The 24,078-nt window shown below is 41.0% G+C and overlaps 2 protein-coding genes across 3 annotated transcripts in view; one reads left to right on the forward strand and one right to left on the reverse strand.

Moving 5' to 3' along the window:
- The window catches only part of WASHC5 (WASH complex subunit 5), a 61,253-nt gene extending 41,365 nt beyond the window's left edge, over positions 1-19,888 (reverse strand). Inside the window, exons 1-9 of the mRNA XM_032415472.1 lie at positions 19,711-19,888; positions 14,130-14,441; positions 13,512-13,657; positions 12,431-12,515; positions 11,727-11,827; positions 9,220-9,412; positions 8,242-8,394; positions 4,085-4,198; positions 2,000-2,171 (exon numbers count right to left, since the gene is read on the reverse strand). Of these exons, the coding sequence (XP_032271363.1) occupies positions 2,000-2,171; positions 4,085-4,198; positions 8,242-8,394; positions 9,220-9,412; positions 11,727-11,827; positions 12,431-12,515; positions 13,512-13,657; positions 14,130-14,315 (1,150 nt within the window). The 5' untranslated portion in view covers positions 14,316-14,441; positions 19,711-19,888. The remainder of the gene's footprint in view (positions 1-1,999; positions 2,172-4,084; positions 4,199-8,241; positions 8,395-9,219; positions 9,413-11,726; positions 11,828-12,430; positions 12,516-13,511; positions 13,658-14,129; positions 14,442-19,710) is intronic.
- A 63-nt stretch (positions 19,889-19,951) lies between these two features.
- The window catches only part of NSMCE2 (NSE2 (MMS21) homolog, SMC5-SMC6 complex SUMO ligase), a 211,631-nt gene continuing 207,504 nt past the window's right edge, over positions 19,952-24,078 (forward strand). For both annotated transcript variants that reach the window (XM_032415833.1, XM_032415835.1), the window contains exons 1-2: positions 19,952-20,057; positions 23,572-23,742. In XM_032415833.1, coding sequence (XP_032271724.1) covers positions 23,586-23,742 — 157 coding nt within the window. In that variant the 5' untranslated portion in view covers positions 19,952-20,057; positions 23,572-23,585. The remainder of the gene's footprint in view (positions 20,058-23,571; positions 23,743-24,078) is intronic.

Here is a 24,078-nt window from a genome sequence, read left to right on the forward strand (position 1 = left end):
TAAAGCAAGGAACTGAGTTGTTTACATGCTTGAGCATGTTAAGACTTTGGTAAAGAAGATTCAATACTGAGTCAGTATAGCAAAATCCTCAAATTAGAACTGGAGTTTATGTAAAAAAAAGAAACATGACTACCTAAAACCAGATCCAGTAGATGACTAAGCTTCAACCATGGTATTCGTGCTATGAGCAAACTGTAAATTGGAGAGGGATGTAGGCAAAAAAGCAAAATGAAAAAAAACCAAACTGGGAAGCAGCACTTTTGAGAAAGATTTCGTAGCTAGAGATTTCTAGTGGGAAAAGAGAAGGCTGAGAAGAAAGTCCATATATTTTCAGAGATACAGAGGATTAAGAAGTCCACCTGCTGTCTTCACTGCTGACCACTCACAGGACGTGGAACCAGATGGGAGCTAGAGGGAAGAACATCTTGCCTGGAAGAGTCGGGCTACGGGCTACTGTGTTACCTATGGGAGGCTGCAGAATACTCTGGAGTGGGCAGTATTTTTAGAGACACAGCCTCATCCGAAAGAACAACTGTTGAAAGCAGTGCCAGTCTCAGGGTGGCTCTCAAGCAAAGTTTGTTGGCAAAAAACAAAAAGCAGGAGGCTGGCCAGGCTGCTGAATGACACACCTGTGAGCGGGAAGCGCATGCGCTCCAGATGAGTGAAATCGTTAGTTCATTAACGTCGATCCAGCCTTTACTAAGTACAAGGAATTGTGTCAGCTCTGAACTGGCTCGGGTTAGTCCAACCTATTTATTTTTCTATTAAACCAGGTGTTTTTTGTTTTAAGTCACAGGCTCACGGACCCTGTGGAGTCATTTCCTACAATCTGTAAAGCAACTGAACTTGATGGCCCATAGCGTCTCCAAGACTGTGGACCAGAAAAGGTGAGACCGAACCTACCTTTATTTTTTTTCCCCCAATCTACCTTTATTAGGCACTCTGGTTTAGCCTGTTCATCAACTCTGTGGGTCCATGTTTTTCTGTACTTCCAAAATCATACCTTCTTCTCTATCATTTCTCCAGTCTAGAATTTTACTTCAAAATCCTAGGGGGGCCAGTCCGCTCCTGTGTCCTATGTGGAGCCTTCCCCAACCACCTTCACCCCTCTACACCAACCAGTAAAATTTCTCTCCTGCTCTGGACTCAAATCCCACATCCTGCCGGATGCATTTTGCACATCTGGCTCTTATTTACTGGACTGGCTCTCGTATTAGTTTCCTGCTGTAACCAATCACCACAAACTTAATGGCTTAAGAAGACACAAATGTATTCTCTTATAGTTCCAGAGATGAGAAATCTGAAATGGGTCTCACCGGGATAAAATCAAGGAGTCAGCAGATCTGTACTCCTTCTGGAGGCTCTGGGGGAAATCCTGTTTTCTTATCCTTTTCAGCATCTAGAGGCGACCTGTATTCCTTGGCTTGTGGCCCCTTTCCATCTTTAAAACCAGCAATGGCCTGTTGACCCCTTTTCATGATGCCACCTCTCTGGTTCTGACTCTTCTGCTTCCCTCTTGCCGATTCAAGGACCCTTGTGATTACCCTGGACCCACTGGGATAATCCCAGATAATCTAACCTGACAAAGGGACTATTCAGGTGGGCTGCTGACTTGTCTAAGTAGACACAAAAATGACTAACTTAAAAAGCAATTTGTTTCTCGGGGTGCCTGGGTGGCTCAGTTGGTTGAGTGTCCAACTGCTGGTTTCAGTTCAGGTCATGCTCTCATGGGTCTTGAGATCAAGCCCGTGTCAGGCTCTGTGCTAAGTGGGGAGTCCGCTAAAGAGTCTCTCCCTCTTCTCCTTCTCCCCTTCCCCCTGCTTATGCACACGCATGCTCTCTCTCCGTCGCTCTAAAATAAACCAATCAATCTAAAAAAAAAAAAGGCAGCAACTTGATTCTCTTCCAAAGGCTAAACCATTTTTGCATCATGGAGCATATCGTAATCCTGCAAGCCTTTGTATGGAGGCATGCAGATGGCACGCCTTTTGCACATTACCTGAGTCGGCTGTGTGAAGCATCAGCCATCGGATGGCAACGTTGCAGTCTCTCAGGCAGTTCAGAAGCCTTGGGATATTGTCCAGAACCATCTCCTCCCTTAAATAACCTTCCTTCAGAAACTGTTGTACTTGAGCATGCACTTTTTCACTGACAGTAGCGTATCTGCTTGACTTTTAAAAGGAAAAACAACTGAATTTACATTTTCAAAAAGAGACAATGATGTTCCTTGAAAACAAATCCCCATACAGATGAACCCCTGGACAAATGATAACATTTCTATAGGAGATGAGTAACATATGGACCACAGTTGGTAAGGCTCAAAGGCTAGTGGCTTATTGGACATTTTTGAAAAGGACGTTGGACTCAGAACCAAGAGAATCCTAAATCCTACCTCCAGCTATGATTAGATTAGATAGTGTGACTTTGGATTTAACCTCTCCCTCCTGGTTTCTGCAAATGTCACCCAGAGAATCGGGAACAAGTGGTTCCGAGGGCCCCTTCTGTTCTTAACTTGGATGGAAAAGAAACATAAAAGCAGAAGTTCAACTGCCTATTCTTCCCATAATTATTGGCAAAGGAGGCAGAGCAGAAATACCCAGGAGAAGAGACTTCTGCAGGCAGATGAAAGCACAACAAAAATATGCCTCAGTAAATCAAAAGTGAATTTTCAAACCAGCCTTTTGGAAATTTGGTCATTCTGCTTTCCCCGAAGCAAGAGTTACATGTTAAACATCATTAGCCTAGTCAGGTTAGTTTAAAACTACCACCAGGTGCTTCATCAGAGGACTCTGAAGATCTTCTTAAAATGGCACCAAGGAGAAAATGCAATTTTGGAAAAGTAATTTTAGTAATGAAACATTAATGCTCTGATACCAGTAAGTATTGGAAGCGCCGCTTTCTCTAATATGTGTCTTGGAGACATACCAACATTGAAATTATTTTGTGCATTATTGATGGAATTCAATTTACTTGAATAAAACATGCTGAAGTTCTTTGAGTCAATATTGTTCTAACTGCACTGAAAACTCAAAAACTCAGACAACCGAGCTGAGGAAGGTAACTGTTTAGAAACGTCAAGGATACTGCCCAACAAAGAGATTTTTATTGCTCTATTTACTTAGGAATTTCCTTCTGCCTTGTGTTTTTTATTTAATTTTTAATTTATTTTTTGTTTAAAATTAACATATAATGTATTATTAGTTTCAGAGGTAGAGGTCAATGATTCATCAGTCTTATATAACATCCAGTGCTCATTACATCACATGCCCTCCTTAATGTCCATCACCCAGTTACAGGTGAATGGATAAGGAAGATGTGGTACATATATATACAATGGACTACCACTCAACCATCAAAAACATGAAATCTTGCCATTTGCAATGAGGTGTATGGAACTAGAGGGTATTATACTAAGTGAAATAAGTCAATCAGAGAAAGACAATTATTATTTCACTCATGTGGAAATTAAGGAACAAAACGGGATCATAGGGGAAGGGAGGGAAAAATAAAACGAGATGAAATCTGAGAGGGAGACAAATCGTAAGAGAATCATAGAAAACAAACTGAGGGTAACTGCCTTGTGTTCTTATCAAAGAGAGAGAATGTAACCATTTAAACTTTAAGGAGATGAAATGTCTCCAGTTTTGTTGCTTCTTTCACACATCAGAGAGGACAAATTTAAATTACAGTGACAGGACATATTGTGTACATTCAGTTACCATCCTCAATATTCATCCTACTAATGAAAAGTTAAAATTCCAGCTACCATTCAAAGCTGTTCTGTCCACAAGGACACAGACTTCAGCAAGAATAAGTGAAGTCAGTTAGGGTCACGTGACATACTGATTCATCTTAGGATGTCGAATCTTAGGACCCAAGTCTCCCACTTACATATACTGTGCAAGTTAAAAATCTGTAATTACCTACCTTATTAGGATGCGCAAATTTGCCTTTCGTTAATCACCGCACTTAAAATGTCTATGTGGTCATTTTCCAAATTCCTTGGGAACTCTCCTCATTCCCTAACCCCCCTAAGCAGGCTTGCAGCTGTTAGGAGAACCCTTCTGCATTGGCCAGCACCTACCTGTTCTCTGACGTTTGCAAGGTCCAGGGTATTGTTTAAAGCAGTTTTTGCAGCTTTATACGGTTCCCAAGCATCTGCTAGATTAACCGTGATCCCCATGTAAATACTAATTACCTGCAAGAGGACACATTCATCCAGCATGTTCAATACGTACTCACTTGGAGGCAAAGTTACAGAAGACACTACCCACTCCTTCTAGTTCAAACTCCATTGCAATGAAAAACCAACGATTTGCCAAAATACAGAGGTAAGTGTTCTATTTTAGGGGCGTTTTGGAACAAGGGCGATAAGAGCTATTCATGGGAAAATGACGAAATCAGGGTTGACAGAAAAGCACACTAGAGCAGTGGTCTTCTCAAACGTTTTCACCTCAGCCTTTATGCAACTAAAACTTACTGAAAACTCCAAAGGACTTTTTTTTTAAATGGGGTTATATCTATTGATATTTATCATATTACAGATTACAACTGAGACATTTCAAAAACTATTTAATTCACTTCAAATAACAACAATAAACCCACTACATGCTAACATAAAACTTTTTTTTTAAAAAAAACAAAACAAAACAAAAAACAGACTAAAGGTTTCCCAAAAAGTTTTGTGAGAAGGATGGCATCGCTTTTCCAGTTTTTCGAGTCTCTGTAACGTCTGGCCTAACTGAAGACGCCAGACTCACACTCAGCTCCCTCAGTCAGACTCCTGAGGTACTGGGTACTGTGTGTCTCGGGGCCTCTGGAAATGCGAAGTGCACTTGGGAAAGGATGAGAGGACAAGGCACAGAGCACCCTGGTGTTATCACAAACACAGTTTTACCTCACTGACCCCTGCAACGAGCCTGGGGGACTCCTAGGGTTCCCCAGTTCACACGAGAATCTCTCGACTAAAGGGAACAAAGCATTATTTTTGCAGTTCTTTACCCACCTACTTCAGTCTGTATAAAATTGCGATTATTTGTCACTTGAAATTTTGCTAAAAGTTGCCTGAGAGATCCTGCGGTCCTGGGGATCCTCTCTTTTTGGTGGGAGGTGGATAAGCAGGGAGGATGGATCCCCGGTTCCATTTCTTTAACAGTCACTGGGCTCATCATGCTTCCTTTTTCTTCTTGAGTCAGATTTGGTATTTATATATTTTTGAGAAAATTTTCCATTTTTTCAGAATTTTCAAATATATTGGCATAAAGTTGTTCAGAAGTTTTCTTATAACTTTAAAAGTTCTTTATTTTTTTATTTTTTTTTTTAGGTTTGTTTTTTTTTTTTTTAATTTTATTTATTTATTTGAGACAGAGAGAATGAGAGAGAGAGAGCACATGAGAGGGGTGAGGGTCATAGGGAGAAGCAGGCTCCCTGCCGAGCAGGGAGCCCGATGCGGGACTCGATCCAGGGACTCCAGGATCATGACCTGAGCCGAAGGCAGTCGCTTAACCAACTGAGCCACCCAGGCGCCCTAAAAGTTCTTTATTGTATCTTAGGTTGGCTTTCTCAATCTTACTATATTTAAACTTGTCTTCTCTCTCTGTCTGGTCAGTCTCACTAAATATCTATTTTATTACTCTTCAAAAAACCAGCCTTTTTGTATTGATCTTCTCTCTCGTTCCCTTTCTGTCCAGTTCAATACATTGCCGCTCATATACTTACTGACTTCCTTTCACTCGACCTTTTCTAGCTTCTTAAGCTCAATATATAACTCATTTATTTATTTTTAAGATTTTTAAGTCATCTCTACACCCAACGTAGGGCTTGAACCCACAACCCTAAGATCAAGAGTCGCATGCTGCACCAACTAAATCAGCCAGGCAGCCCTTTAATTCATTTATTTTTAATTGTTCTTTTTTTTTTTTTTAAGATTTTATTTATTTATTTGACAGAGAGAGACAGCGAGAGAGGAAACATAAGCAGGGGGAGTGGGAGAGGGAGAAGCAGGCCTCCCGCAGAGCAGGGAGCCTGATGCAGGGCTCGATCCCAGGACCCTGGAATCATGACCTGAGCCGAAGGCAGACACTTAACGACTGAGCCACCCAGGCGCCCCTGTTCTTCTTTTTTAAATAAACATATTTAAGGTTTCATTTACTTCATTTACCTTGAAGAACAGTTTTAGTCATTTCCATGTGCTTCGCTTTGTAGTATTTTGATGCTGTGTGATTCTACATATTTCTTCATTTACATTGTGATTTCCTCTTTTTTTAAAAAAGATTTTATTTATTTATTTGTCAGAGAGAGAGAGAGAGAGTGCACGCGTGCACAAGCAGGGGGAGTGGGAGAGGGAGAAGCAGGCTCCGCGCTGAGCAAGGAGCCTGATGTGGGGATCGATCCCAGGACCTCGGGATCATGACCTGAGCCGAAGGCAGATGCTTCACCGACTGAGCCACCCAGATGTCCTATTGTGATTTCCTCTTCAACACAAAAGTTATTTGGGAGTATATGTTTTTTCCAAACATTTAAAAATATCTTTTAAGCGTTGGCTTCTAATGTAATCATGCTATAGTAAGAGAATACAGTCTGTAGACTAACATTGTTTTTTTAAACTTTGTTGACTTTGTGAACTGAGGTCTCCCAACTTTCATACATATCCTTTCAAATACACATGGAACATTTTTACGGATTTTTGAAAGAGCAGGAGTATATAGAGAAAGAGGTATGTTAAAATTTCCCATCATGATTATGGTTTCATCAATTTTTACATGTTATTTTGTTTTTGCTTTATATATTTAGAGTATTTCCCTGGGTGTGAATTTATGAATTAACCTTGGATTATTCTTTTTAAAATCATATATGATCCCTCTTTATCCCTATTAGTGTTTTTCTTTAACATTTTCTATGGTGTGATATTAATATTTTCTTACTGGCTTTTCATTGGCTGGCATTTGCCTGGAAACTCTCACTCTCTTTCTAGTTCCATTTTTTTTTTTTTTTTTAAAGATTTTATTTATTTGAGAGAGAGAGTGAGAGAGAGAAAGAGCACAAGAGGGGGGAGCGGGAGAGGGAGAAGCAGACTCCCTGCTGAGCAGGTAGCCCGATGCGGGACTCGATCCCGGGACTCCAGGATCATGACCTGAGCCGAAGGCAGTCGCTTAACCAACTGAGCCACCCAGGCGCCCTCTAGTTCCATTTTTTAAAAAAAGATTTTATTTATTTGAGAGCGAGAGCAGGGAGAGGGGCAGAGGGAGAGAGAAAGGGAAGACACCATGCTGAGTGTGGAGCCCCACGTGGGGCTCGATCTCACAACCCTGAGAGCATGACCCGAGCTGAAACCAAGTCAGACGCTTAACTGACTGAGCCACCCAGGTGCCCCAATTCCTTTATTTTTAGTGTGCCAGGGGTGTTTTTTAGGAGTATATCTTATAAGCATCATATAACTGGATTTTGACCTTCCTTAACACTGAAAGTGTTTCTGTTCCTGATTATAGCACTATGGTCAAAACCCTTTATTAAGCTTAGGCAAATGAAACCAGATTATCAGAGTTTTCCTCCTGGTTGCTCAGCTCCTAGTTTGTAAGCATGACGTGTTCATGGATAGGAAGCATCATCTCCTCACTGCGGGCTATTTTTCCTACAGTTCCCTAATCACAGTCTGTGATTCAATGGCCAGTAAGAAGTGAAATAGAATCTGCTACCTGAGAACAGGATCCAATTCATTGTACTTTATTAAAACCTCTGTGTACAAAGAGAACATCTCATCTACACTGAGTATATGGTCAGCTTTATTCTTTTAAGAATTAATATTTTTGGGTGAGATAAACACATCCCTGCAGTAATATAAACCTTAACAGCCCTGTAAGGTAGATGAAACATTATTGAAGTAAAATTCCTCTTCATAAAATAATAGGTTAATTCTGTAAGCTTAGAGTCATGAAACAGAAAAGAATAAAGAAATACTTATGAAACAGTTACAAACTCAGCAAGATACATTTTAATACATGGTTTTACCTTGACAGTATCTATTTAAGAAAAAAAAAAACCCTTGGTTTCTTCAGGAAGTTTTACTGACTTGTTCCTTCATGTTATGATTTAAGATCCTCAACATAGAGTAATTTTATCTAAGTGACTTTATGTCTCATTATTTACAAAATTATGACCTGTGGGCTAAAGGCCAAAAGAACAGAAAATTGGTTCCCTAACAAGGTTATTACAGAGAAAAAAAAGACTGATAGTAATACTTGCCCAATTATCTGGAAAGTATTTGTCCACAATCTCTCTCATTTTTGCTTGGTGGGTGTGAAGAATGGAAGGTTCGAAGTAGAGGGTCACATACAGCATGGCAGCTTGAGTCGCCAAGGCCGTGCTGCGGTGCTCGGGCAAAGGGTATGCGGAGACCTGCAAAGCACACACAACCCCCCGGAGAGGCAGCTGTTGGTGACATCTGAATTCATACCTGAGCTGGATAAGTGATCAGGTTCTAGGATGTAGCCGTTTCCCAACAGGGGGTCCTGGGCCCTGGGAGCAATTCTCAGAGGGCGGCACTGTAAGGAATACAATGTAACCAGGGCCTGCCTTCTTACTGCTAACCACCCAGTACTCTCTTCCTTCTTGCCCTTGACTCTGCTGCAATTTGAAGTCTTTTCCTCAAAAAAAAAAAAGAAAAAGATATGTGTAACTCCCTGTGTCCTGCTAGTTGTCCACATCTGTGTCTATCACAGATGACCTCTCAGAGCTGACAGACCCCACACCCTGCCGCCCCAACCCCCCCGGCAATCTTGCTGCCCCTGTTGTATGCTGTATGGCCCCCTCTGCTTCCCCTAAGCTAACACTCACCTTGCTTTGCTATAATTCCTTTAGTTATCCATCTTCTTCCTTCAGCTACAAGGTCGTTATGGGCAGGGACCACAGCCTGCCTTCATCAGCGATGGACCCCAGCAGCAAGCTCGTAACACACACTCAATAACTCTTTCTTGAATGAATGACTGCAAGAATGCATCTTTTTTTCCAAATATAGATAAAATGCCATCCTCTCCGTGAAATCTCTAATTCTGCCCAAATTATTGTCCCTCTTTCCTCTATCATCCCATAGTACAGCCCCCCAAATTTGAAATTTTTTAACTGCTTTTATTCTTTTGAGGAAGAAGGAAGGGAAGGAGTAATTGAGGAGGAAAGTGAAATCAATCTTTTAAATACTAAGATCTTGACAGGTTTAATCCCCACCTGGTTGTAAATATCATCAGATCTCAGTCGACCAATGACCATACTGATGAAGGCTTCATTGATAGGCACTCTCTGGAAATAACTCTCAGGATAGTTGGGTGGTCTTTTGGCTCCTGGTTGGCTGGAATAACCTGTACTTCGGAGCAGCTTACAAATATCATCCATATTTGAATCAGCAGAAGATCGAGCAGCACTGAGCCATGTTCACAATGGGGAAGAAAGGGCCAGACAAACCGCACATATTAGAAACTCAAAAGCCAAAAAGAAAAGCAGAATTTCATTATAACCTGACTTTATATAGTTTCAGATAAGACTTTTGGTCAATTTATATCCCTAAGAGTCACAATTACATTTTCAAAAAGCCTGTTATAGTACACTTACAAGATTTGAACATCTTATACATATACATAGTTATACATATATATATACATAATTATACATATATATACATAGTTATACATATGCATACATATATATACATATACATATATACATATACATATATATGCACATAGTTATACATATATATACACATACATATATATGTATATACATATATACACACACATATATATGTATATACATACACAGACACATAGTTATACATATATATACATAGTTATACATAAAATAACTATACATAGATACAGTTAGTTCTATGTTAAAGTTCACAATCCCTTTTCTAAAATCCTTAGGGCTGGATTTGTTTCAGATTGCAGCATTTTCCAAATATAAGAAGTTAATATGGTATATACGATATGATACTCTAGTAGGGTCTCAATTGGCATTACACGATCAACACATTGATATTTCTGCAGTAAAATTTATGAATAGTCACACAAGTGAGATAAATAAGGACTACCTATAGCCTTGCATCTGCTCTGACAGGTTTTGACTCCAGATGATTTCAGGTTAGATCAGCTTTGCTGCCAAAGGAGTTACTATGTGCATGTATATGTGTGTGTACATATGCATGTATTTTTTTTCAGAGCTCTTTGGATTTCAGAGTTGCAGAGAAAGAACATGAACCAGCACCAACATTTTGTAAGTTAGAAAATAATTTTAAAACGTGATGTCAACTTAAAGTGGGATATGTAATAACTGGTTCTTTCTTGGCAAGGTGCACCTTCTACAGAGATTTCATCAAAACATCTGTGGTTTTCAGGGTGGTGTGGAGTAGTAATCCCTCAGGGAGACTCAAAGAATCTTAGATTTGAAGATGACCTCCTATTTGATGTAAGAATCTCCTTTCCCACAACTCTGCCTTACAATTGTTCAGTGTCATTGCGGTAATGGATCCTCACATTCTAATGAATTAGCTGTTGTACCCAAAGGGACAAAGCCGGATTGTCAAAGCTGGGCTTGATAAACAAACTTTTTTTTTTTTTTACTTCTTCTTTATTTTATTTACTGTTTTTGTTTTTCCATGTAATTTTGGAAATATATGCAAGGCCATTCAAAGTTCATTGTAAAAAACATGGATATTAAAACAGCTCGTGGCCAAACTTCTGTGAATAAATCACGCACGCTGGTGAACACTCTCCTCACATACTCACGAAGCTGAAGGAAACAGGCTAGTTGAGTAGCCTGAAGTGAATTTACGGCTGACGAGGCAGCAGTCCCAGCTGCTGCTGAAGAGATGATGTCTCCAACGATCCCTCTCTGTCGAGGATTTGCCCCTTTGCCCTATTTATTTTACCCTAATTTCTAAATTTAAGAATGTTAATTCAAGTCTGTGCATCTTTTAACCCATGTTCCTGACTCCTGCTTATCATCTGTTTCTTCCCTGAATCGTGACTATTTCTAACATTGACCTTGTATCCCGATTTTGACTCATTAATTCAACAAATTGAAACTTGTGTGGTAGATACTGGAATTACAGAGCTTTAAGGTGGCTTCTGATTTAAAGACCCTACTTCTTGAAGTCACAGCTCTATACAGACATACAAAACACGTGATCGGGATATGCGCTGTTGTTTGTTTTTGTTTCCACATATACATACGGGTGAGAATTCACTTCCCACCTAACCCGGAGCGATACCTTTTCAAAGTCATCAACCTAAAAATGACAACAGAAAATGTATTTGTTTCCCTACACCCGCCAAAGAGTAATACTTAAAAACATAAAAAAAAGAATATTCATTAGACTTCCAAAATTCCCAAATTTATCTATCTTTAAGGTAAAGAAAATTCAGATTCCTTTTTTTTTTAAAAAACTGAGGTACCACCATGGACATGATAATCTATTTATCTCTAATAATCTATAATATATAGGCTCTTTTATATATAATATATAGATTATATTACATATAGTCTCTTATTATGGTGATGATATAAAATATAGAGTAATCGTTACATTTCTACACTATGTTCAGAAGACATAAGGATCCCATACTTTTCATTCTAGATCATATCACTGCTGTTCCCAGTACAAGTAGTATGGAAACCTACACTGCATTTTACCAATAGCAGTGCTTTTGGAGGGTGCAGTCCCAGCCCCAGGATACCTGTATCGATAGTAAGAGACCAGCATTCTCTCTCTGACTTCTCCTTCAATCTTTTGGTCGATGACCAGCAGCATAACTCCATATAAGTACAGCGCTTCACACTATGAAGAGAGGAAGAAGGTGGTCAAACTCACAGGAGTATATGTTCTTTTGGAATGAAGTTGATGAGGGTTAATTAAAAAGAATCACTTTGTTCCCTTTCTTCCTAAAAGCTTTATATTACAAAGAGAATGCAGGTTTCCCCAAAGGGTTCTCACCTTCTGTATACAATGGGCTTTGAAAAGTGTATGTGAAATAAATTTAAATTGCAGTGATTACCTTTCAGGTGGTCTATTTTTGATATTTGGCTTGGGACCCCAAATGGAGTTCCTCTAAATCCTTTACTTATTTAACATTTCTTAAACGATTATTACGTACTAATTTCTAAGGCTAGATGTCTGGGATGTGAAAGATAAAGAAGATAGGATTGTTACACTGAGGAAGAAGCTCATAACCTCCACACGATTTCTACTTCACTTGTAATTCTGTTCAGAGTCTACTATGTTCTAAATTCAGATACTGTCCATTGGACGAAGATAACTGTCAGTTTATTTTGCTTCTCTTTAAAGAAGGGTACTTCGCATGTCTTTGGGACTTACAGGAAAAAAAGTGATGCTAAGCTTGACATTCTTGACTTTCTATTTTAAATGGTTACTATTACTTACTAGAAGTTGTTTTCCATCTTCATTGAGAAGCACAGTTTCTAAAGTTTGCTGAATATAAACACCTTCATTGAGATCATCTAGATATCTAGAAATGAAACCCCAGAGCAAGTTATTCATTCTAATGAAAACTTGAACACCTTTGAAGAAGGAATGTAAAGATTTTTAAAAGATAAGGCAAGATACCAGGCATTCTGGCCTTCAAATAGTCTGTGGCCCTTCGTGCTCTTAAGAATGGACTTGTGAGCTGGAAATCATAGTCATTTAGGGCCACAGGTTGCTAATACCGGCTACTCCAAGTAATCCCTAGTCTTGATTTATGAATTACAAATATTTTAGGAGTAATGCTATAAAAACATGGAATAGTTAATTTAAAAGCTGATGAGTAGTGAATTCTTAAGGGCTGAAAGGAAGAGAATACTGTGTGGTTAGGGATAAGAAGGAAGCTATGGTTACCAATGCTATAAAAATAAGTTCCTTTCTCTCCTCATATATAAGATACTAAAATATGGTCATAAACTACAGGACTGAAAGCTATATGACTTAATACAGAAAACAAAGTGATGGTTGCCAGAAGGGAGAGGAATGGGCGGTGGTCATGGGCAAAGTGGGTGAAGGGGAGTGGGAGGTACAGGCTTCTAGTTACGGAATGAGTAAGTGGTGGGGGTGAAAGGTCCAGCGCAGGGAATGTAGCAATGGTAGTGTGACAGCGTTGCATGGGGACAGATGGTGGCTACCCTTGCGGTGAGCACAGCATAGAGTTATCAAATCACTAGGCTGTACAACTGATGCTAATGAAACATTGTGTGTCAACTACATGTCGATGAAAACAAAAAAGAAAGCAAGCCATATGACTTAGTACAAACCAAGATTATTATACTACTTCACAAGAGAAGGAAAGTGTAATAAAACTCTAAAATACTTAAGATGACTAGTGCCAGAGGAAGGAAAAGACAATTATGCATGGGACAGGCATGGGAGAGGCGGGGAGATTGTGCAGTAACTCAGAAAGATGCACATTTTCTGGCATGTCCCTTTCCCACTATTTACTATCAGAATAAACTATTGCTAAATTAATCAATACCTGTTTAAGTCTACAATATATTTATGCACACTTTGAAAGGCTAAATAAAATCTGGTCACAATTTCTATGTTGTTTTCACGAAATTCTTCATCTAAATCCTGTAGCTCTGGCTTAGCTTCCAGCTTGCTTTCCCATAATTCTGGACCCTGAGAAGAAAAACACATTTATGTGAAATGGCAATAAAAGCATACCTGTGGGTAACAATTTCTAAATAGTCTTTTAAGAATTTGCTCTTATGCCTTAAAAGGGATATTGAAAATTGAAAGCAGAGCAACAGAAGGTAATGAAGATAACAGAAGCCTAGATGCAAAATCCCTTCGGAAGAAATGAATTTGAACTCTAACCATGATTAGCATGCTTTTAAGTGTGGGGTACTTTGTTGTGAAATACATTACACCAAAGTTATCTTTTTAAGAGTTTGATTATATTACGTTAGGGCTTCCACACAATACATTTATATTATTTTCAAGTTAGTTCGTTGATATTAAATTTGGTTTAAAACCTTTCCTCTTTAACTCTTTCTCCATAATTACTTCACCCTTCAGCGTCTCATGGTTCCCAGAGAAAGCATGCTTTTATAGACAATACAGTGGTAAAAATGCTATGGAGGAGGATTACCTTAAAATAGCTGAAATCAAATATGATATCTCCATATTTCTGTTGATCGGCTCGGTCTCTGTACCTGAACACGGCAGGAATAAACTCAGAAAGCCTCAAAAGCTCAGCAATGATGGCGTTGCCACAGGAAACAATCCTTAGGATTGCCTGGCCACAGAGGTTGTTCTCAGCTAGAAAGTCCAACATGGTGAGGATGCTGTACTATACTCAGGGCCTGGGCAGCAGGAATGTTTCACTGGCTTCAGAGCTGGGGTCTGTAAATCATTAGATGAAACCAGGTCTGCTGACAGATTGGCTGCTCCATTAAAGAACCTGTAGCCCGAAAGAAAAGTATAAAAATCTCTACTTTTAAAGGGACTACATGTAACATATATATAAGATTTTTCTCCCAAGCTCATTTAAAAAAAATTAAAACAAATAACGAGGGGCGCCTGGGTGGCTCAGTCAGTTAAGTGTCTGCCTTCGGCTCAGGTCATGATCTCAGGGGCTCCCTGATCAGCAGGGAGTCTGCTTCACCCTCTCCCTTCCCCACCCCAGCTCGTACTCTCTCGCTCACTCTCTCTCTCAAATAAACAAAAAATCTTAAAAAAAAAAAAAAAGGAACAAACAATGAGTTCCAATATGAGGGGAGGGCATTTATCCTCCACTCTTCTACTTTTCCATGTCGAGGGACTTTGCTAAATGAACACTCTTGGCCTCTTTTTCGATCCTTTAGCCACTTCTCCCCATGAGAAAAGACCTGATATAGCTGATCCCTGAGCTTGGGAGGATCCAGTGAGCACGTGTGCTTCAAATGTGCCCTAAATTGGGCACTGATTATTAAATTTTCCTTACAGGAGTTGTTTTACCTTTGCTAACACTTGTTTTACCTTCGGAAAAAGAGAACTATGTCTTCAAATTCATTAGAATTAGGCGAAGGAACAACCTTTAAAAATGTGTTTCTCGGGGCGCCTGGGTGGCTCAGTCGTTAAGTGTCTGCCTTTGGCTCAGGTCATGGTCCCAGGGTCCTGGGATCGAGCCCCGCATTGGGCTCCTGCTCAGCGGGAAGCCTGCTTCTCCCTCTCCCACTCCCCCTGCTTGTGTTCCCTCTCTCGCTGTCTCTCTCTCTGTCAAATAAATAAAATCTTTAAAAAAGAAATAAATAAAAATAAAAATGTGTTTCTCATATGTCAGGTGTAGGAGGCTGTTGTTATCAAGGCTAATACATGCCTGAGAAATCCTACTGAGTGACTCTAAGGACAAATATTTCATGCTAAGCTGTGGCAAAGTTTTGATTAGAAAGGTGTCTTGGAATGGTATCACCAAAACTTATGAAAGTAAGTTTCACACCTAGCAAAATTTAGAGTAAAACTGCAACAACTATGTCCTCATTCAAGGAACAAACCAAGAATGAGTCAAAAGTTGATTTCACCAAATTGTGACTTTGATAATACAGTAGCTTGTACTTCACAGTTGACTTTCATAGCACGATCTTAGAAAAAGGTAATTTTTGCAAAAAATGTTCAAGGCAGCATTCATTTCCCCAACAGCTTCTTCCAACTCTTTTTCAAATCATTATCTTTGGAAGTGTTAATTTTGTCATCATCTTTCTTGTATTTCTCTCTAATTGTTAATTTAGCTAGGTCATCGTGATCAACTTCATGGAAGCCTGAAATATTTTTCAACTTCATGAAGGCCTGTGTACTTCCCAAGATTTGCACTTGCATTTTGCACTGGTACTGTATTCTATCAACATGACATTAACATTGAGAAGACTGACCAACAAAAATAAGAATTCAACCTAACAGACCCTTTAGGACACGAATATCTGAATAAGAACTAATCTTACACATGGTCAACTCATTAAAATTTTTATGTCAATGCCAACTTTTATGTTCATATGTAATCTTCTAGCTGCAGAGACTCAAATAGTGAATGATGAAATAATGAGGACTTCGCCACACACAAAACCAGAATGTGGAAAGACTTTTGACAGGAGAGGGCTTCCTTTGCAGCCCAAGAAAACATTACCCAACCCTTGTCTCATCTGTTCACAGTTCGCTCATGTTAAGCTACCTAGTATAGTTATCTAGTACCTGGAAGCTTTGTATAACCCTTAAAGGTTTTCTTTTTTTCCTTCTGTAAGTCTCTTATTATTGATTCAATACTTAAAAATGTCTTAATTTACCGGGATGCTGTTGACTCTCCAACAAGAATTTCCTCCCTCCTTTTCCTTTCTTCCTATAGAGGAGGAAACAAGCCGATCCTTATTTTCCCACCACCCCTGAAGCTAGGTTAGACATGTGACTCAATTTTGACCAATGAGATGTAAGAGGAAGTCTATGGTAGACCTTCTGGGAAATGTATTCTTTTTCCTCTTGCTACAAGGAGAGAAGCATATGAAGAGAAATTTTTCTCTCTTTCCTCTGGCTATCCCTCTCCTTCTTGCCTTTGAATGTGGTCCAATGAACAGGTCTTGCCTGACATACAAGGTGACAAACCTAAAAGAAAAAAAGCCAAAAATCTGCAGATTGTGGTTTGGAAGGAGAGAAAGAATCTGAATTCTGGTTGATGTTATTGACCCACTAATTCAACTGTGGCACTCCTTACCTCTGTAATCCTTGTAAAATGAACTATGTTTTGTCTGCTGCTAGTTGGCTTTTGGATTCTTTGCAGGTGGAAGCATTCCTGTTGATAGAGATTCATTCATTCAACAAATATGTACCCAGTGCCTACTGTATGTCAAGCACTGTTTTAGGACCTGAGGATACTGCAGAACAAAACTAAGTTCTTGCTCTCATAAAGCCTGCATACTATTAGGAGTGGGGAACAGATAATAAATAAATGCATTATGTATCAGGCTGTGATCATTGCTGTGAAGAAAAAGCATGATAAAGAGATGGAGTGTGTGTATGTGCTGTTTTACATAGTTTGTGAAAGCCTCTCTGATAAGATATTTGAGCAGGGACCAGAGGAAGTGAGGAAGCAAGCAGTAAGGGTATTTGAGTGTGGTTAGCAGCCTCTAGGACAGTCCCTGATGACCTCCATCTCCTTGTTCATGCCCTGTGGGGGCCCCTTTCCTTGAGTGTGACTTACTGACTCCTAAGGAACAGAATAAGGTAGATGTGAAAGATATGACTTCTGAGATTAGATCACAAAAAAATGGTGACTTTTGACTGGGGCACCCTCCCTAGCTTCTTTGTTCTGGAAGAAGGAAGCTGTCATGTTGTGAGAGAGCCCTGTGACGAGGGAGTGAGAGGCCTGCCAACAACCACTTGAATGAGCTTGAAAATGGATCCCCGCCAACCCCAGTTGAGCCTTCAGATAAGACGACAGCTTCTATTCACAGCCAGACTACAACATCCCAAGAGCCCCTGAGCCAAAGGCACTTAGCTAAGCCACATTATGGATTCCTGACCACAGAAACTATAAGCCAATAGATGGTTGTTTTTTTTTTGTTTGTTTTGTTTTTGTCTTAAGCCACTAGGTCTTGGGGTAGTTTGTTATTTTACAATCGATAATGATCTGGGAGAAGGGCATTCAGGCAGGGTTTACAAGTAAATGCAAAAGCCCTAGGGCAGCAGTGTGCTAAATGTGCTTAAGGAATAGGCAAGTGGCTGATGCAGATAATTTCGTTTCATTTTTTTTGAGTAAACTCTACCCCCAACGTGGGGCTCAAACTCACCCCGAGATCAACAGCCACATGCTCTACTATCTGAGCCAGCCAGGCACCCCAATTTCATTCCACTTTTTGCACTGAAATGGTCTGGCTGGGAAAATGAGACAAGGGAAGGGGGAAAATAATGGCAAATGGGAAAAAAAAAAAAGTCACTGAAGTCCTCTGAAGACACAGGTCTAAGCAGGATGAAACTCCAGACACAACTGTAAGGCAAGCAAACTATGTTTAACGGGCGTAAACTGCTACCAGATTTTGGATCCCAATATAGGATAGACAGTGTGACCAGGGAGAAAATATCTTAAAGCAAAACAACATTACCTGCCTTCTTCCCCTTCCCCCCCCCCCCCCAAAAAAAGGATGAACAGATACACTCAGCACCTGCATGCAGACAGTCAGGTTAGCTTAGGCCTGGGATAATGACATAAGTCAAGACTTTTGTGTGTTTACCTCTTATTTTAATCCTTAAATCCCTACACTGTAGGCAACATTTAAAATATTATTTGGTTAGAGTATTTGGTAGATACCCCATTGTTGGTTGAAAAACTTGCCCTAAAGAACAGAACCTAAGAACCAACATTAAAAATGTCTAATCATGTTGCAGTGATCTCAGAATTCGGTGGCTTTATAGAAGGTGCTAAGACTTAGTTGAAATTTTAAAAAATCACTCTAGAATGAGGTGCAGATAAACACTGTAGAAGAACCTAAATTAAATCTTCCATTTAGTGGTTCTCTTGGTCCTAGAGATGAAGAAAATTCACGAAGACCAGTTTTTCTCAATATAGACGGTATTACTACCAGGCATGAAATGAAACTAGAGATCCCACTCAATTTCCCACTTTTCTTTTACAGGCACCCCAGAAAGTAGCTGTAACTTATTTTAAAGAATTTGTTATGGAACATTGGTTTTCAGTTCGGAAAATAACCCTAGACAAAAGACAACATGTTTCAAGAATGCAGCATGGCATCATCATACCAATTACCCAATAAGTACAGAATCTGAAGGAAATTAAATTGTCCTGGGACAAACCACTGTGTGCCCTACTCAGAGGACAAAAGAAGACACGTCTATTTTTATCCTTTCATAAAACCTCAGTTCCATAAAGGAAGCACTGGTCTCCACTTATCCATTATCAGGAACAAAACGTAATGGTTGTTGATCAAGATAAAAGTGACTAACAACTTTTTTCCAGAAAAGTTCTGAAACAAGCCTGATTACTCTAGTCCCATTCATAAATCCCGGAAAAGACAGGAGAGGGAAAAACGGAAGGTGTTTCTGGTTGTGGGCAGGGGCAGTAAGACCTCTACCTCCCTTCTCATGACCCCATCACCTATGTTGGAGGAAACTCATTCCAACTATGTTGGAATCAGGAGATCCGGCTCCATTACGGGCTCTGTGACTTGGTTTATGTTTTCAACCATGCCCATAAACCAGTCAGGACCCTCGGAACTGTTTTCCGAAATGCAAAGAACTTCGGCACCAGCATGACACAGGTGAGGGAATTAAGGTGCACAGAGGAACAATGACTTGCTCAAACTCACAGCCGACGGCAGAACTAGAATTCAAACCCGGGTCCATCAGACTCTAAAAGCCCTCGCCAAACGCTCCGTTTTCTCGAGAGTAAATGGAGGAATAACACTGTCTACCCAGCACGGCTCCTGGAAACGTGGAACGATCAGATGAGGGCCAAGCAGCTGAGCATCATTTCCCAAAGCGCCCAGACAGCGTGGAAAATCATTTCCACCTAACTGGAGATGGAGAGCCTGGACCGCAGCCCCGCCGCTGGAGGGCCCTCAGTTCGCCAAGCCGGGCTCCCCCTCCAGACCGCACCCCACGCCACAGACGCCCCTTCGGCCCGCGCGGGCCGGCCCGGGGCTGGGGAGGGGCAGAGGGACGGACGGAGAGCGCATCCCGCCCCAACTCACCTGTCACCCGGGCCGCGCCACGGCGCACGTGTGGGGCCGGCGATCGCGGGCGAGGTCGGCACCCGGGTCCCCACCCCTTCCCCTCCGCACGGGTGCCCCCTCTAACCGCAGCCCCCGATCGGCAGCCCGCGGGACCCCAGCTTCCGCCTCTGGCGCTCCTGGCGGTCACATGACCAGAGGGGCGGGGGGCGGGGCGGGGCGTCATGTGACCGCTGGCGGGCGACGGCTGATGACGCCCGAGCCCGCGCTCGCAGTTTCAGCGACTGGGGAAGGGAGTTGAGGAAGGAGTTGGGGTCCGGGTGTGGGCAGTCCGGGTGCAGCCAGACCGAGCTGGGTCGGGCATCCAGGTAAGGCGGAAGCGGGGGGTGGCGACGGCGAGCGTGGCGGGAGGTGTCGCCTCCCTCTCGGACGCTCCGCGGGTGCCCTGAGCTGGGGTCTGTCCGCCTGGGCTGTGGTCCTGGCTCTTTGCACGTCGAGCAGTGAGGCTCGGGCAGGCTGCCTCCCTCCCTGAGACGCCATCTCTCCATCCTTCGACCCGAGTGGGGGAAAGTTCACGAGTTCTTGATGCAGATTAATCTGGTTTGAGCTGTCTTTAAAAGCAGGGCCTCGGACAGGTCGTTCAAATAAGCTCTCTGGGCCTCAGTTTTCCTTTTGTCTTCTATAAATGGTTGTGAACCTTAGCGATAGTGAGAATGAAGCGCCAGGGCAGCAGTTTCTGGCGCACCGTAGGGGACCTCGGAAAGGTGGTTGCTGCTTTTGTTGTGACTCTCCTCAGTTCTTTATTGATCGCCTGTTTTGCATGAGGAACGGTCTTCTGTGCTGTGGAACATGTCGGAGTTGTAGTTTAAGCTGCTCGCAGGGTGAAGGAGTGACAGCCATGTGAATAAATAGTTGTGATGATTGTACTGAGTTTTATAAAGAAGTGTATGTGTATGTGTATTTGAGGGAGAGAGGGGGATCGTACTAGCATGAGGGAGGGGACAAGCAATTGCTTGTACGGATCAGAGAAGGTTTCATAAAGAAAGATGTATCCTTACATCTTGAAGAAGGAGATACAGCTCTGCGTGGACTGGTACAGGCCCCCGTGATTTGAAGGAGATTCAGCATAATGTCTATAAATTGTTTGCTCATTGCCTCCCACTGTCCTCTGCAGAAAGATGAGAGAGGGAAACAGTAATAACTGGTCCTGCCTGAAGCCAGGCTTAGCCCTGCTGGGGTCTGAGTATGTGTGTCTTTCTGCTTCCCCCATTCATAAGTTGAAATGCTAGTACCAGTGTGATGGCATTAGGAAGTGGGGTGTTTGAGAGGTGCTTAGGTCATGAGGGTGGAGCCCTCTTGAATGGAATTAGTGCCTTTATAGAAGAGGCTCCTGAGAGCTCCCTTGCACCTTCTATCCTGGGTGAAGACAGAGTGAGAAGTCACGGGGCCTATGAACCAGGAAGAGGGCCTTCACCAGAACTTGACCCTGCTGGCACCTTGGTCTTGGACTTCGCAGCCTCCAGAACTGTTGCGAGATAAATTTCTCTTGTTTATAAGCTACCCAATCTGGTATTTTGGTACAGCGGCCAGAATGGCCTAAGACAAGGCCTGTTAGGGGAGGCAAGAGAACACGCTTGGGAAAAACTCAGGAAACCTTGTTTTAAACTTTCTTGGAAACCATAGATAGGTAGAGGGAACAAAGAGATTATTGTTACTGGGGAAGGCTCTAAGAGGAGGTTGATTTAAACCAAGGTTTCTCAACAACTGCATGATTGACAATTTGGGCCAGATGATGCTTTGCGGAAGGGGGTGTCCTGTGAATTATGAACTTAGCTGTACTTAGTAGGAGAAAGAGGGAAAAGTGCGTCTACTCCATGTATTCCCTTTGCTTCTCAATCTGAATCTTTTCCCTGGAAATACTCCAGAATTACAGAAGGAAGGTTTTTCCCAAGGTCTCTGCAAATGTAGAATTTCGTTAGAGTAGTGTGAATTTTGCATGCACATAATAAGGATAGCTACTATGTGGTAGACACTCTCCACTTAGCTTGGATTATATTATTCCTTATATGCATTGTGTGTTTTGTCAGCTCCAACTGCTATTAAAAAATAGCGTAGACTGGAGGCTTAAACAACAGAAATTTATTTTCACAGTTTTGGAGACTAGAAGTCAGAGATTGGGGTGCTAGCATGGTTGGATACTGATAAGGGCTGTCTTTCTGGCTCTCAGTCAGCCCCCTTCTTGCTATGTCCTCACTTGGTGGAGAGAGAGAACTGCGGTGTCTCTTCCTCTTCTAATAAGGACACTAATCCCTTCCTGGGGGCTCTACCCTCAGGGCATCTAAACCTAATTATCTCCCAAAAGGCCTCGTCTCCAAATACCATCACAATGGGGGTTAGGCTCTCAACATAAAATTTGGGGGGAGATGCAGTTATCTCAGTGTTCTCCATACTTGTTTGATTCTAAGAATCACCTGGGGCAATTCATAAAAATACGGGTTTCCTCGTAGTGTCCACCAGGGACTCTGGTTCAATAGGTCTGAGATAGTACCTATATATAAATCTATATTTTCAATAAGATTTCAACGATTCTTAAGATCAGACAAGTTTTAGAAAACTATAACATTTAATTTACCTTCAATGATGCTGTGAGATAGATACAGTTACTTCCTTTTTACATGAGAGCAGACTGAAGATAGAGAAGGCAAGCAACTTAACCAGGGTTGTGCAATTTTAAATGGTATGGGTGGGACAGAATTTCCAGGCATCTTTGTCCAGTGTCCATTCTCTCAAGCACTACTCCGTATTTTTGCTTATAGTGTTATAATGATGAAGTTGATGTTAAAATTTGCTTCCACTTTTAAAGATTTATGTGCTGGGCATTATTCTGAGTGTTTTATTGTATACTTTATCTCATTCAGTTCTCACAGTAATCCTTGAGGTTGGCACTGGATGATTCCAATTTTAGGAAGGGAAAAATGAAACACTAAGAGGTTAAATAATTTGCCTGAAGTCATTCAGTTACTTACGTGACAAAAAGACACAAAAGTGATCTGTCTTTGTGTGATTTTGTTTATTCTGTCTAGTGTTCTTTAAGCTTTATGGATTTGTGGGCCTGTAGTTTTGATCAAACTTAGAAAAATTTCTGCCACTATTTTTTTTTTTTTTAATTTATTTTGAGAGAGAGTGTGTGTGTGTGCTTTGAACTCAGATAGTCTGGTTCTAGAAGCTGTATGCTTGACCCTTACTCCATATCGCCCCTGTATTTTACTCTATAATGTAGAGAAATTCTGCTTTTACTGACAGAGTCTGGGATCTAACCAAGTCTGTAAATCTGTTAGAATCCAGAGGACTGTCAGGAATATATACAATATCTATATATAATATATGTTTTTTATTTATATTTATATATTTATAGTTTTCAGAATTCAGTATGCATATATGTCAGGTAAGTTAAAAAACTACAGGTTTCGAAGTTCTCCCTATTAAACTATTTTATTATTACTATTTTCAGTTTTTAGAAATATGCATCATACAAGTAGTCTACTTTTTCTAAGCCCTTTATGTTTTAGGTTTTTACTGTGCTGTTGTTGAATTCTTTAGAGAACCAAGGAATGTTTTGAAAGAGGGTATTCTCCCTCCTTTGAAAAATGCAGACACTTAGCTTCCCTGTGTATTGAGTGCATCTGTGTTTGGTGGCCCAGATAACAGCACAATGCTTTGGTGTCCCCTCCAGGGATATAGAATATATATATTATATAGTATATAATAGTGTGGCACTTGTGGGCTATTAGATACTCATATGCATGTGTATAGCAGTGTTATTTTCCTATGCAGTTATTATTCTGACTCCTAAATATTATTTCATTGTGTTTGAAAACTTAGGTAATAATTTCAAGATGCCCGGACGTTCCAGTTCCAGTTCAGGTTCAACTGGTTTTATATCCTTCAGTGGTATAGAATCTGCTCTCTCCTCTTTGGAAAACTTCCAGTCCTGTATCAGCTCTGGAATGGACACAGTTACTCATGTTGCCTTGGATCTCGTGGAAACTCAGAGTAAGTAACAATTAAAACTTAATTCTTTTGTGTCTACTTTGGGATAACCCTGTATGGAGGCATTACTCTAGGGATGTGAGATACTGCTGACCTTTCAGGTGTTCTTGGGACAGTCATTTCATCCCTCTGGGCATCGGTTTTCTCATCTTTGTTCTACATATACCACAAAACGATGTACTGAGGATGAAATGAGCTTGACTCATTCGTGTGTCTTCAGATGGTTATGTGCCAGTAGAAACTGCACTGGAGACTTACAGGCTGAAACATGAAGGTTCCTGATCTCAAGGAGCATACAAGCTAAAGTATGTGACATTTGTGAACTGTGAACTATAAGGT

Source organism: Phoca vitulina, unplaced genomic scaffold (assembly GCF_004348235.1).
Source record: "Phoca vitulina isolate PV1807 unplaced genomic scaffold, GSC_HSeal_1.0 scaffold18, whole genome shotgun sequence".
Taxonomy (NCBI): Eukaryota; Metazoa; Chordata; class Mammalia; order Carnivora; family Phocidae; genus Phoca; species Phoca vitulina.